At 38.8% G+C, this 15067-nt stretch overlaps 2 protein-coding genes across 2 annotated transcripts; one reads left to right on the forward strand and one right to left on the reverse strand.

Moving 5' to 3' along the window:
- Positions 1–1868: 1868 nt before the first annotated feature.
- On the forward strand, positions 1869–4221 carry LOC145482101 (uncharacterized). The gene has a single exon (XM_081460701.1). It carries the CDS (start codon positions 2419–2421, stop codon positions 2941–2943), a length of 525 nt encoding a protein of 174 aa, XP_081316827.1. The 5' UTR covers positions 1869–2418; the 3' UTR covers positions 2944–4221.
- Positions 4222–5014: 793 nt separating this feature from the next.
- Positions 5015–10002, reverse strand: LOC145481701 (hydroxylysine kinase-like). Its single transcript, XM_081460228.1, has 3 exons — positions 9739–10002; positions 7734–8408; positions 5015–7422 (listed from the first exon to the last, which is right to left on the reverse strand). The coding sequence occupies exons 1-3, from the start codon at positions 9772–9774 to the stop codon at positions 6808–6810; spliced, it is 1326 nt and encodes a 441-aa protein (XP_081316354.1). The 5' UTR covers positions 9775–10002; the 3' UTR covers positions 5015–6807.
- Between the last annotated feature and the right edge of the window lie 5065 nt (positions 10003–15067).

The raw sequence follows: 15067 nt of genomic DNA on the forward strand, positions 1-15067 counted from the left end.
AGCAATTCATTTTCCATTATGATCATATCGTATTCAGAAATTACAGTCAAGATAATAAAAGTGCAAACAATTATGATTGTAGTGTTCTAGTAAATGGTTTGAAACCAGAAGATTAAGCAATTCGTCTAGTATAAATGATCATCTGGGTGATGGAAGTTTTGAAAAGAAACTTGTTGGCGACTGACGTTTCGACAGCCTTCAAAGTCATTTTCAGAGTCAAGTGAATAGTGTTTGTCAGTCAATGGTGTTATAAGTCTGGTCCATCGATAATGACTGATCAGCCGAGTTTAGCTAAAATGGTATTGACTGTAAGACTCGTGTAAAGTTTGTGCAACATTCACTGGCCAGGTATTAACTCGATCTGTTCGAGGTCTGTTCTTTGGTTTTGTTTATGTCTTAAATATGTTGTTTGAAAAGGGAGCAGGTAATTGTTGACATCTGTTGAGAGGCTTTGGTTTTAAGTTGGTGTTTGAGCTTTCCAGAGTCATTCATTGAAAATAGTTTGTACTGTTGGTTAAACATTGAGCAGAGTCCCAGTCAATTCTGTGTGGTCTATGAGCAATGTAATTGTTGTCATAACACGGTTTCTTGTCGTTTGTTTACGTTCAATCTCACCGATGAAGGAAGTCTGACAGTCGGAACATTTGTTCCTGTAAACTCGTTCCGTGTTTGTCGTTTGGCTATTCCCAAAAAGGTCTTGAAAAAATTACAAAAAAAAAAAAAAAGGCAGATTAAAAACAGAGCGATAGATTTACTGCATTTAAACACCAACGCCATTTTTGAGCGTGGTTTACTCGAGTGACGGAGGCACATGTGCAAGCAGAAAGACGCCATGGTAAGATGCGCATGCGCATTTAATGGATAGGCCTCGCATTCGATGCTTTCACTTCCAGTTGTATTTCAGTCTGCTTTGTACACACATGAACCAAGTGAAAATGCCACCGCAAGTCAAGTGCAAGCAAATGAAAAATTTGGGGGGGGGGGGGTGGGGGAGAAGAGGGTGTGGGCAAACTCCTATTTTGCCTTCCTCTTTCATTGCCCCAGGATCTCCGATCGTCTTTTATCTTTGCCATCTTTGCCATCTATAGAGACGACTGGAGCTAGCGAGTAATTTGTTCACTGCCCTTGGCAAACGTTCAGAAAGATAAGATTGCAGATATTGACTCAAATAAAATTGACTGATTATGGCTGCCTTCTGGGAACCGTGAAGATATAAACTGCACGTTTGAAGATGAACACTTGTGTTTTTAAAAACAACGAACATTTTTTAATCTAAACTAATCATAAATGAAACACCAGCACTTTTTTTTTGAGGTTATTTTTTGGCTTTGCCTCACTCGAAACTTGTAATTCAAGATGTTATTATATTTTATTCGAAAAACGTTCCAGGAAATTGTAATTGTATCATACTTGGTAATTAAACAAAGTGGGAGATCCATTTTCGGACCTTGAGAATTTTGATAAAAAAAATTATCTGTAAAGACAGATACGAACGAGTATAGTAAAGACAGATATCTGTAGCTAGAAATACTAAGGGCTTAACATTGAAAGATGCATAAAATAAAGGTGAAAGAGTGCTAAATTGTCTTTTGTTGTAACAGGAGATAAATTTCGCTTGAAAGAAAAGTCCATTTTTCTTTTGCCCTGATCAGATACTTCTGTGACCTTTCGCAGCAGGAATTTTCTAACCATACCGCAACGGCCATAACCTATTTTATGTTATTTTATGTTATATTTTGTTCAAAAAATATTCCAGGAAATTGTAACTGTATCACACTTGTGGATCTATTTTTCGGACCATGAGTATTTTGATAAATAAAAATTCTCTGTAACTTCAGATATATCCAAACCTAGATATCCATATTGCTAGATTCCCTCAGCCTGAGGGCATAACATAGATAGATGCATCAAAAAAAGGTGAGAGAGTGTTAAATTGTCTCTTGTTAAAACAGGAGATAAATTACGCTTGAGAGAGGAGTGCTTTTCTTTTTACACGCATCAGAAACTTCTGTGACCTTTCGCGGCAGGAATTTTCACGTTATACGTATACCGCGACAATTATAATGAAAGATATGGAAAGAAAACAACCGTTATCTCACAACATACTTTGGGGCGTGCTAAGAAAATGTTTCATATGTCATCACAAAAAATTGTTTACTTGAAGGTTTTTGAACTAGCGACTTCAGGCTGGACGAAGATTAGAAGAGTCTAGATCCGAAGCCATCGAAAAACAACAGGAGTAATTTTAATCAAGGCAAGTCTGTCCGCAAGAAGTGAAACTTTAGAAGAAAAGCAATTATCATTTGCTAGCCAGAGGAAAAAAAACAAAACGGTCAAAAATAGATTCTCCTGCGTTGCATCAGAGGGAAAGAATTCAGTCTACTTGACTGGGGTCTCGTACGCTCTTGAAAAGACGAAATGTCCTCCTCCATGTGTAAAACTGTGTTGAAGCTATCGACTTCGAAAAACATCTCGCGAAAAATAAGCGAGGACAGATCAGCGAAGAGAAGTGAAAATTCCTTAGCACCGAGCGCGAACGAGAAACTCGCGCAAAGACGAAAAAGAAGTTTATCACTCGATCCACAGATTCTACTTCAGTGGGCTGCAGCCCATAATGATGTGGACACGTTAAAATCTGTAGTGGAAGGTTCAAATGTGGATATCAACGAACCTAGTTTGGATGGATTTTACCCTTTACATCGCGCTGCGAGTGCGGGTAGCTTTGAAAGCCTTCAGTATCTTGTAACAAAAGGAGCGCAGCTTGATGTGAGCGACAGAGATGGCTCGTCCCCTTTGGACGCTGCGGTTTGTGAGGGAGAATTCGATTGCGCGCGCTTTCTGATTGAGAAGGGCGCCAACATTACTCACATTCGAGACGGTTTTACGGACAAGAATTTGGCGAGGAACCACGGACAACGAAAGCGATCCCAGACCATACAGTAGCGACATGGCTCGACATAAGTAAAAGTATCACCACAGCTATATTTTGATTGGTTTTTGGGTTTTCTACAAGAAAAGCGCTTAAAACATCACAAATGACCTTAATACAACATGTAAACCTTTCAACAAACCTAGAAGCTAAACAGGCTGAACATTGACTCTGTGCAGCTTCCGTACTGCAGGGAAACTATGAAGTAGGAATATTTGTTCCCCTCCAGACTGTCCTGTTTAGAGATAGACGTTAACGTTCTATTGTCTTCGGAGCCCTGAGTAAATAGTTTTATCGATAAGACAAAAATTAGATAAAGATACAAAGTGCTAATGGACCTTGGAGTTTGAAAAAATATTGATATTACATAGCATTGTAAATTTCATTAGGGCTTCGATTTTATAGCGTGTTGGCTTAATACCAAATAAGAAAATAGCATCACGATTTTTTGAACTCGTGAACGGGCACGTTAGACATGCTAAATTCTGCGGTTTTCCGTATTTACCTGGTATCTACCAGTAATTAAGCGAAACTGAGTTGTTGCCCATGTTTTGCGTGCGTAAGAGCTTTTCTCGTTTTCCCTTTTTAAAATGTATTATTTAAATATCACTTTGATCATTTCTTAAAGTACGATTTAAGAAACACATGCAGTTGTTGTTCAAGAAGACGAATAGACCATGGTTTTCTAGTAAGCTTTTGTTTGTTTTTAAATGTTTTCGGAGTCGCGTGTTTTGCATTTCGTGACCATTAGAGTGAAATTTTGCTGTAACTTAATATATTGATGTTTTTGCTCTGTTTGGTCTAATCGCACGCAAAACCTGCTATCTACAGTTGTCAACATATGAGATCATGCTGTGTTTGTCCCAATTGTAGAGTAAACTCTAGGAACTTGTAAAATTATGTGTTTTGGGGTTTAAATCAATATTTCATGTTTCATGGGTTAAGATAAAGACAAAACAAACTGAATTCTGCCTTAACCTCAACATTTTTGTCATTTTATAATATAATGCCATCAAAATTCCACGACGTGCGTTCACATTGAAAAACTGCTTCAATGAGTAGGGAGGGGTGATGTGGAGGGTCGTTGCCCCTGGCTTTAGATGGGGATAAAAATCGATATTGCCTACCCCACCCTGCCTTAAATCTTGCACCTGTTTTCAGTCATATGTTCAGTTGGCTTTTACCCACACAGCTGAAAGAGAAAACCACATTTCATTCCTTGTGCCTAATGACGACTTTATAGCGACGAGCACGAACTTGAAATCCGCTAAACGGATGAATGAAAGAAGCATGTCTGAGACAATTTGTATGAATGCAACGTTACTGTTCAAGAGATCGAATGGAACCAAAGCCGAAAGTGGAAGAATCAACAGAAGCATGGAAAAAGTGTAGAAATAAAGATTACGCTTTCGTTCTCCCTCAAAAGAACTCATTTAATGTTCCAACGAGCTTTTCCCTCAACATTCAAGTTTCACTTAAATCACAGGCGTGCTGCTTCGATTAGCGATTGAAAACATTTAGTTTATTAGGGAGTTTAATTCGCCGTATATTTCAACGGTTCATGTTTCAAAGAATGAAGCCCGTCAAAAGAATTTATATTACTGAGAACGGATTTCCAGCTGGTAGTTCTGGCTTTAATTAATTACAGTTGGCTGGTTTTTCCGACAAAACGTTTTCGTTATGCAAGACAACTCTGATGAATGGCCTCAGATCCGATAAGATAAGATTCAGTACTTGTAAATTCAATTCTGCAAGAAATCTAGTATCTACAATTTCACAATAACTGCAGAAATTCTCGCGCGCTCATTGGCTAATTTCATTGTCAGTATGCGGACAGACACATGAATTTATAATTTATGCGATGCCTCAACGAGCGAGAGTGGACAATTTGACAATTTGTTATCGTAAAAAACAAATTGACGTCAGTTTTTCATGCGTCTGTCCTGTTATTGACAATGAATTTCGTCATAACATTGTCAAAGAAGTGTGCGGATCCACAGCTACTTTGAAAATGCTATGACGAAATTCATGATCAATAACAGGACAAACGAATGAAAAACTGTCGTCAATTTGTTAACTAGACCATAATCGATTAATCTTGTTTCCAGGCTTCCCCCAAATGCCACAGGAAAGCCCTGGAAACGAAGTTGTAAAAGTTGTCGCTTTGACCTGTACAAAATTTGAATTACCCTTCGGTTATCATGGTTACGAGCTGACATGACCGAGGTAACGAAGTGACACGACTAAGTCTAATATTGGTTCGAACAAATACAAATGTAAAAAAGTTGTCAAAACCCCAGTTCTTTAATTTGCATGATGTTTTGGTTGATATGTCTTGTTACTCTACTGATAATTATAACGTACCGCAAACACCAAGGGGGCATGTTGTAAGGACATGAAGCAGGTACAGTTTTTCTTCTGTGACATACCAGCTTTTGCGAGTTGCAAATCCTAGTTTTGCGCAGGGCGACAAAATTTCGTCCCTACAACAAGCTGCATGAAACTCAACTAGTCTGAATTCCTGTGCCACGGAGCAGGAACAAAATGACCTCAATTTTCAATGTCGCATCGTATGTGTTCTGCTCTCGCAAAGTGTCCCCGCTACAACATAGAAATAAATCAAATCCGCTTCCTCTGCACTAGTTTGTGTATTGTCCCCACAACATGCGCACACCTACACAAGAAGAGGCTTGTCCCCGCTTCACGAAGGCAGCAACATGGCCCCTAGTGTTTGCCGATTCTAAGTACGGATCATACTGTGACATTTTACTCCCTCAAAAGGCTACGTAGACTGCGAGCAGTCTCTTTCGTTTCCTAGCGTGCAATAGCCTGCAATCGGCAACTAAGTTCCGCGCGCTGAGGATTTCAGGAACAAAATTCGGCTACTCATATGGCCTAAGAAGCTTCGCCTACCAGGCTCACCTTCTCTTTACACACTCGAGGAAACGTAAGATTCGTGCCTTTGTGAACGTTTCATACTCTTTAACGAGATAAAAAGGTAAAAATGAAGAATCATCCCTTAATTTATCACATACCAAAAACAAGCAGAAATAAATTCGAGAGATTTTTTTATCTTCATAACTTGGATGAATTCACAATTAAAAAAGCTATGACAATGAGTTATTCTTTCATAATTAAACACGACAGAAAATATCCACAACAAGGTAGAAATTAAGTAAAAACACGAGCCACAAGTGAGTTTTCTTAGGTTATATGTGGAGAAGAAAAGAATAGTATATTTTGTTCAAAAGAACTTTATCACCAAAGAGATTCATATTGCTTTAGAAGTAAGAGTTATCTAAAGCAAATATAAGTTCATTTTTTTATACCAACTTAAATGATGTCTGTTACTTTCCAATGGTCGATACCATAGGAGTATCTCTTTTTGATTTCCTATTGTTTTAAGCTCCCTTAATATTCACTCTGGAGGGACAACGTTTAGACTATTTAGAAAACTTAGAGGAGTTAAAAAATAAAAAAGCTAAGACAATGAGTTATTCCCTCATAATTAAACACGACAAAAAATATTCACAGCAAGGCAGAAATTTAGTAAAAACACGAGCCGCAAGCGAGTTTTCTTACATTATATATGGTGAAGAAAGGAATCAGATGTTTTGTTGGGAAGAACTTTTTTACACCGAACTGAGTAGCATATTGCCTTGAAGTAACAGTTACCTAAAGCAAGAATGAGTTCAGTTTTTAAACCATGTTAAATGTGAGATCACGCCTGTTGCTTTCGAATGGTCGATATCTTTGCAGTATCGCTACTTTTGGCATCTTTTAACTATCAACCATACATCTTTTAGCTTTTTTCGAGGGTTGAGTGAGGAAAGAATTTGCAGTTGCTACAATCAAAACTTTGCGGTATCCAATTTTAGCTAGATTTCAATATGTTCGCTAATTTCGCGCCATGTTTTCAACACCTCTTCTTTAGGTAATTTCCAAAATGCTTCCAAATTTTTCCAACCGTTTCTGGCTGATTCCAACAGATATTCGTTGTCAGGGTCAAGATATTTGTTGGAGTAAGCTCCAATTACTAGCGACTGACAAAACCTTGCGGCTACAAGCACGTAGAGTAGTTCAAGTTCTTCCTCAGTCAGCGGGTTAACCGAGTAATATCCCGCGAAGAAATGTCCCGCCATGCGGGTATTCCCGCAGCTCAAGTCATCAGCAATATTCAGGATGTACATAAGGGAAATTGCCAGTTCAAAGATGCGGCAACTGTAGTTAATATCTCCAAAGTCTATGAAACCAAAACTGCTATCTGGCGTGACTATGATGTTGTTGTTATTTGCATCAGCGTGGATGGTCTGTTTGGGCAAGAGATGAAGTTTTGGTGCCACTTCTTTCTTGAAAGATTCACAAACCTCTCGAACAAGTTTGGAGCGATTTTGATCAGTGACCGCAGCTTCAAGGAGCTGACCAACTGTGGTCACAACATTTGACAGGCCCCACGCAAATCCTGGTCGATCAAGTTTCGGGCATGGAAAATCCTGTTAAACAAAGTCGAAGAATAAATTGATTAAATTGTGAATGGTTTGATCATGAACCCAGGTGTATCAGTAGTTGGTCTTGTGTGATCGTCCGGGTGAGGGTAGTTCTGAAAAGAACTGTTGTTGGGAACTGAACTTTTGAGAAGTCATCTTTCTAACACTATCGACTGACAAACACTATTCACTTGACTCTGCAGATGACTTCCGCTCAGGTTGCCGAAACGTGGACTTCAGGTTAGGAGCGCGGGCCCCTTTCCCGAACAGCGGCTGGCAATCGAGCTTACAGTGTCGCCTACAGTATTATCACTTACCTCTAAATCTCGATCCAACCTCCCAATGGCCATCCCGGCATTAAACAGCAGTTCAGTGTTCAGCGGTATTTCATTTAATACTTTCCCCGGTACAAACGTCAGTAGACGCACATCACACACAAAGAACTTTTTTTCAGAATACTCTTTTCCATCATAAACCTCGATCCCGCTTCCCAGAATTCCTGCACTTTCGAAGCTCACGTTGGTATCCGCTAACACATTGTCATTTTTTAAGGCAGCACTTTCAGTTTCCAAGGTAACACCATCCGTTTCCAAGGCAACACTTCTAGGTTGGATGTTTCTAGGGATTTTGCATTTCACAAAATACGTATTGCGGATGGAAGGGACTGGGACGGGGCAGTGATAACCACGTGATTGAAGAAATAACATGGTGTTACATTGTACCTCTGTTAAACATTCATGGCTTGAATCCACGTGGTTTAATATTTTGAGAATGTACTCTTTACATCCAGAAACTTCCACTTCCTCTTCTTCTCTCATCAAAGATCCTCGCATGAAAAAGTTCCTGTCGTCATAACTGTATAGTTCTTTGACAGAAGTAGCGTCTTCAATGTGAAGGTTGAACAGTTGAGTTGCCATGGTAACTGCTTGATCTGTAGTTACAGGCGGTCTGCTCGGAAGAAGGGAAAAGAATGCCTTTTTGTCGCTCATCTCCTGGAAGTTAAGACATAGATTGTTAGATTTCAAGCGGTCCGGGTTCGAGCCCTGGCCGGGGACATTGTGTTGTGTTCTTGGGCAAGACACTTCACTCTCACAGTGCCTCTCTCCACCCTAGTCTCATACGCAGACGCTATTTGGGCTCGTCTCTAGGAGGATTGCGTGACGAGGGGTAGGAGGCTAGTCTTCACCTAGGTACAGGTGTATAAATGGGTACTGGCGAAACCATCGAGAGGGGTCGGGAGGGGGGGGGGGGGTAAGAATACTCCTAGTCGCTTTATGCCACTAAAACCGGAGATAAGCGCCGCCCTGATGGGACACTTGGCTCGTATTGGCAATGGTTTTCCTTACCCTGTCGTCTGTGGTATAAAGGGGACTGGGAAATTGTTGTGGTCCATACAGGTTCTATCCCCGAATTCCTACCCCCGCCCCCAACCCCCCCCGCCCTCTCCCCCACTGGCCACGATACTATTTTATCGCGAGAATATCCAGATCGTTTAATTTGCTACTACCCGTCGAGGGTTATATGTCTTGTCACAGGGCACAACATAGTGATCTGGTTAAGGGCTTACCATGACTCAAACAAGAGGGTAGAGATGAGAAAGTGCGAAAAAGAACATCGATCGAAATGACCTAATATCCACAGTGAAAAGAAGCAAACATCACAAAGAACATCGCGAATGCAAGGTAAGTCCGTTTTGTTTCGCTGTTCCCGCGTATATTTGACTCTTAAAACGGGCTTTGTTCCTTTATCGCACCGTTACATTATGTAACGCAACGGTAACGTGACAGTTAGCTAACGTGACAACGCCACTCGCACATGGAGCTCTATAAATCGTAACGTGGATGAATCACACGAACAAATTGGCTCAAATACACTAAGAAAGGAAATTAAAAAAGACGTAAGTAAAGACAAACACAGTGGCAAGAGAGACGAATTTCTGGCTACAACAACGTAACGTGTAAACGTGCGGTTCCGGTAAGGTCTTCTCTTTATTATTGTAGTGACGACATTAACCCATTAGCCGTGTTAAGTGGGGCTTGACAGTATTAATTCCGAGTATTCAAAACCGACGCGTTTGTCGCAACGTTGTTCACGTGTCCAATAATGCGTGCAAGGCTGTGATTACATGTATCTACTACTCACAAGCAGGGTAATGTTTGTACGCTCTAATGGTCGCCCGGTAACCGGTAAACTCAAAGAACTGTATGTGAATTAATTATATTGATTGGATGAATGCTTTTCCGATGTTTTTCGCTATTCAAGCCATGATATTCTGTAAAAATATCTCGATATTAAACTATATCTCAGAGAAGTTTTTCAAACCTTTGCCCTGTGAAGTAACTGGCAGTCATTCGTCATTTAGTTCAACCAGTTCAATGCCAGGTCAGCGTTGAAGACCGATGTTTATTACGATGTAGCTTTCGACAGTCACGTGCTCGCTTCCAGAGCCCGCGTCCACAGTTACCAGCGGTCGGTATAGGTGACGCAAGACTGTAACATTAATTAGATTTTAAAAACTGAACTGAAATTCGTAGCTTTATGATCTAAGAACCTCATCTACTACAGCGAAATTTGCTGCTTTTATGCTTTTCTTTACAGCTACAATTTAGCCATAGCAAATTTGGAGACCGGACTATTAAAAACAATACCGTAAACTGCCGCTTATATTAGCCCTGGGCTTGTACAATTTCGTAAGGGTTTTTAGACGGGCTTATAAACGGAGGGGCTTATATCCGAGGGGGATTATAACCGGAATGAAAATACCGTTTCGAAACGAGCTATAGCTCTACATGTTGATCGAAAAAGCTTTTTCATTTACTAGTAATTAAGCTTTAAAACATCATGATAAAACGATTCAAATACAAGGAAAGCTAGAGGGGGACTTTTATACAGGGTGGGGAGCTTATAGCCAGAGGTACTTTTTGGTTTACAAGAAGAGTGGCGTATAACCGAGGGGTACTAATAAGCCGGGGGGGGGGAGGGGGGTTAAAAATCGGCAGTTTACGGTATACGTCATGCCATTGGATCGGACTTCATGTCACTGGATCGGACTTCATCTTACTCGGATCGGACTTCATATCACTGGATTTGTAATATTATAAGAATTGTAGACTAGCTAGTATAGTAATAATAATAATAATAATAATAATAATAATAATAACAACAATAATAATAATAATAATTAAAATCTAAAAAAAAAAGAGGAGTGTTTATTGTGACAAAAACTAGAGCTAAGCTTTACAAAATGCTATAATATTTACATAATTTGATGTCTGTTAAGCCTGTAAAACATGTTTCCGTATCTAATCATGATATCATGGTTACTACAACTAATACTAATACTACTATCATCATCATAACATTAATTAACATATTCCATACAAATTGGTATATACAAGGTAAAAGTAAGTAAAAGAAATAAACTATTAAAACCTATTTCAACAGTGTTTACATAATGGCTCCCTCCTGGGTTTCAAGGTCAATATCGGTATATTACAAGGTAAAAGTAAATAAAAGAAATAAACTATTAAAGCCTATTTCAACAGTGTTTACATAATGGCTCCCTCCTGGGTTGCAACGTCAATATCGGTATATTACAAGGTAAAAGTAAATAAAAGAAATAAACTATTAAAGCCTATTTCAACAGTGTTTACATAATGGCTTCCTCCTGGGTTGCAACGTCAATATCGGTATATTACAAGGTAAAAGTAAATAAAAGAAATAAACTATTAAAGCCTATTTCAACAGTGTTTACATAATGGATTCCTCCTGGGTTGCAACGTCAATATCGGTATATTACAAGGTAAAAGTAAATAAAAGAAATAAACTATTAAAGCCTATTTCAACAGTGTTTACATAATGGCTCCCTCCTGGGTTGCAACGTCAATATCGGTATATTACAAGGTAAAAGTAAATAAAAGAAATAAACTATTAAAGCCTATTTCAACAGTGTTTACATAATGGCTCCCTCCTGGGTTTCAACGTCAATATCGGTATATTACAAGGTAAAAGTAAATAAAAGAAATAAACTATTAAAGCCTATTTCAACAGTGTTTACATAATGGCTCCCTCCTGGGTTTCAACGTCAATATCAATGTTCTTAAAGTCACAAAAGGCTTTCCTTCTAGCTCTTGAACCTCTTAGGCAGATTAGTGCGGATCTTAGTAAAGCGAAGGATGTCCTTGCTCTTATCCAGGAGATTGTTTTAGCATAATGTTCTCCTTTCTTGATGGAGATCAGCTGCGCCAGTCTGGAATGGTATTGCAAGCACTAATAATAATAATGATACATAATATTTTAAGAGGAAGCCTCCAATCACCGTAAGGCGGTTTTCAGGAGGGTCCTCTGAGAAAATAAATGTTAAACCTTTAAAATACATTAAAATCTAAAATACTATAAAAAGGACAAAGTAAGCTACGACCGCGACCGCTTCAAATTTTATAAGCTTTTGGTGAGATTCCCACGTTGTGCACATTGATGATACATTGATTATATCATTAATTACACTGTATCATACCTTTATATCATACCAATGATTATATCATACCTTTTTATATCATTGATGATATAAATAGGTACTTAAAATAGTAGTATCGTTTGTTGCCTGGTAGTGGCCATGTTTATTTTTGATTTTTCCAAAAAAAAGGCATTTTTCTTATTTTAAAACCTCCTTTTCGTCTTGCCCCTAACATCTCCTTTTCTATTTTCGATCTTATCTCTCTCCATCTTTTTCTGGCTCTCTCCTTGTCTAACTCCATCCATCCCACCCCGCTATTTCTTTCCTTCCTTCCTGCACTCTAATTATTCCACTACCTCAACCCCTTACCTACTATCATTACTACCCTTTCTTTTTTTTCTTTCTTTTTTTCCCATTCCAGTCGTATCATATCCCGTAACACTCCGTGTGTTTCTTTCCTTCCCCTGACTATTCGTAGCTTCCCCCTGTCATGACCCTTTTTCTAACCTCCCCCCCTAGCACTCCGTGTGCTCCTTTCCCCCCTGAGCTGAGCTGACTATTCCTAGCTTCCCCCTGTCGTATCCCTCTTTCTAGCCCCCCCCTAGCACTCCGTGTGACTCCCCGATTGTTTTTTTTTTGTAATTTGTTTTGACATTCCCCACCAGGGCTCAACCCTTCAACCTCCCGCTCTGAAATGAAGCTCCTTATCCACTACACCCCGCATTATATGTTTAAAGTCTTCCATTAATTTTTATGGTATCATGAGTTATTTGTCCCAGGCTCAACTCTAACCAACTAAAATCCAAGGAAATGAAAATTTCCAAAGCAATTCTTTAGCCAGGAAAGTGAACGTTCCAAGATCTCTTGTCACATGAATATAAGCTTAAAGCACAAAAACTAAATACTTTGTAAAAATACAAAACTGATCAAAATTCTCAAATCTGTTTCTGGATGCTGCAAACGAATTTTTTCCTTCTTAGCTCCTGGTGAAACTGTTGTGGCAATTAATAAACAAGGCGTTTAGTTTCTAAGAAGAAACTGTTTGAAGTTTATAAAAGGATAAAAAAACAGAGGACTCACGATCCAAACATGAGTTTTTCGTGATCGTGATCACATTTCATCATCGCTAAATTCTCCCCCACCCCAACTCTTTCGAGAAAGCTAATCTCGTCGTTTTCTAGTTTGGAGTGGTTTCCTACAGAGGTAAGACGTCGTGTTGACTAAAACTTCACAAATTAAATGTTTTGTAGAAGCTGAGACTTTAGTCTACATGCAGTCAACTTGAATTCGACTTTCTACAATATCGATAGTTTTTCTTCCGAGATTTTAAGATCAGGTTATTCATTGGCAGCATAATTTCCCATGTCATCATAATTTTTCCTTTTAAATTAAGACTTTTAAGAAACAGAATCAAAAGTATGGGATCATCCAGGTCTCAGACAAGTATTTATGCATCAGTCAATTCCATCTGTGACCACCTGCCCCTCTTTTCCCCTCTTTTCCCCTCTCCAGGCAGTACTGCCATTTAACTATCCAAATTAAGGACATTTCAGTCTTGCATCACACTTTCCTTTAGAAACTTAATTTGGCTTTTAAAATCTCCCTTCGTCCTGAAATTTCCAATGATCATCTTTTGAGGTGGTTGCTTACTATAGTCGCACATTGCTTGTTGTTTTATAAGCCAGAATGTCAGAGACCTGGAAATCCAAAATGCTGGAATGCTGGAAACTATGCCGGAATCCTAAAACACGGAATGACTTCTTTTGTTTAGGCCTGGACGGTTAATTGGCGGAAAACATGTGATACATATTTTTTAAAGAAAAAAAAAAATTAAACTTTAAAAAAAGAAAAAAAATTAACATAAGGTGCTGAGAGGCCGTAATATTTAAATTTCAACGTAGCTTAAGTTTATTAAGGTGCGAAAAATGATTTTCTTGGGCAAGAACTTATTCATGAGAAACTTATATAGGTATAGACTGTGATTGTTATATGTCGTTAAGAATATACATGTACACAATCTAAAATGACCTCGAGAAAAATATGTTTAGAAAATTAAACAAGTGTTAGTTTTCTTTCATGTTACAAAACTTAAGTGAAAATAAATCAGTTGTTTATGAGACTTGCAATAAAAATTTTGCAGTCATTTCTTTGAAGGAACTGTGTGTCTTGGCTGATATTAAACTAATTGCCCTGAGAAGAGAATGTTATAATTGGCTGGCTCAAAGCACGGCAAACTGTTCATGTGATCGCCTTTTAACATGTAAATTGAATGCGAAAAAGACAAAGGTTGTACTATTAGTCTAACACTTAAAGCAAAGGTCCTCACTGACTGTGATGTAATCTTTTTGTACTGATACAATCTTTTACATTTGGATCCGACAATTTCAAAATAAACCCATATTCATTTGCAGTAATAGAAAAAAGTAATTCCAGGTTTTAGGATTCCTGACCTTGGTTTCCAGCATTTGGGCTTTTAAGACAGCCGGCACATTGCAGTTTTATTTAATAAGGTATCCCATAATTAAGACCTACACTGAAAAGATCGGGCCAATTGATAGCAACATGTGAACGCAGCATATCTCAACATTGTTGAGCACAACATGTTGCTCATGTTTAGCCACCCTGTTGTGATGTATTGCGACATGTTGGGTGCTGTTGGCTCAAATTTGACCATTTTCAAACTTGAGCAAACAACACCGACATGTCGCAACAGGATGGCCAAATGCGTGCAACATGTCTTACCCAACAATGTTGCGATTGTCTGGCCGTGTCGTAAGGCGTCGAAAAATTGAACCTCAAAATGGGACCAGGCTACCATAATGTGTTACGGCCTGGAATATACAGGTCTCATACCCTCAGATACCATTTTTTCTGCAAAAAACATTCCTTCGAAACATGAAGATTCAACATCTCTGACCATTGGCAAAACGTGTTTTGAGACCATTTTGCTCCAATTAAGGACGTTCGCGCGAAAATGTTCCAGTGGATAGATTTTTTTAAAATTGTTACCGCAGTCAGATAATGAGTTACTTGTGTCAGAAATGCAAAACAAATTGGGGGTCACCGACTTCGTTTCAGAGATAAAGCGTGTGGAAAACTACCCTGATTTTGAAAAATTAGCGCACGTAATTCAGCATGGTCTACAGGGGTTTATAGTTAAAAATATCGAAGGTGGGTCAACAAAGGCAAACGATC

This window comes from Orbicella franksi, chromosome 1 (assembly GCF_964199315.1).
Source record: "Orbicella franksi chromosome 1, jaOrbFran1.1, whole genome shotgun sequence".
NCBI lineage: Eukaryota > Metazoa > Cnidaria > Anthozoa > Scleractinia > Merulinidae > Orbicella > Orbicella franksi.

Excerpts from the sequence above, each read along its gene's own strand:
- LOC145481701 (XM_081460228.1), bottom strand. The coding sequence starts at position 9,774 with ATGACGAATGACTGCCAGTTACTTCACAGGGCAAAG. Across the intron at positions 8,409-9,738 it reads AGTTACTTCACAGGGCAAAG|GAGATGAGCGACAAAAAGGC; the intron begins GTTTGAAAAACT and ends CTTAACTTCCAG. Across the intron at positions 7,423-7,733 it reads GGTTGGATCGAGATTTAGAG|GATTTTCCATGCCCGAAACT; the intron begins GTAAGTGATAAT and ends TTTGTTTAACAG.
- LOC145482101 (XM_081460701.1), top strand. The coding sequence starts at position 2,419 with ATGTCCTCCTCCATGTGTAAAACTGTGTTGAAGCTATCGACTTCGAAA.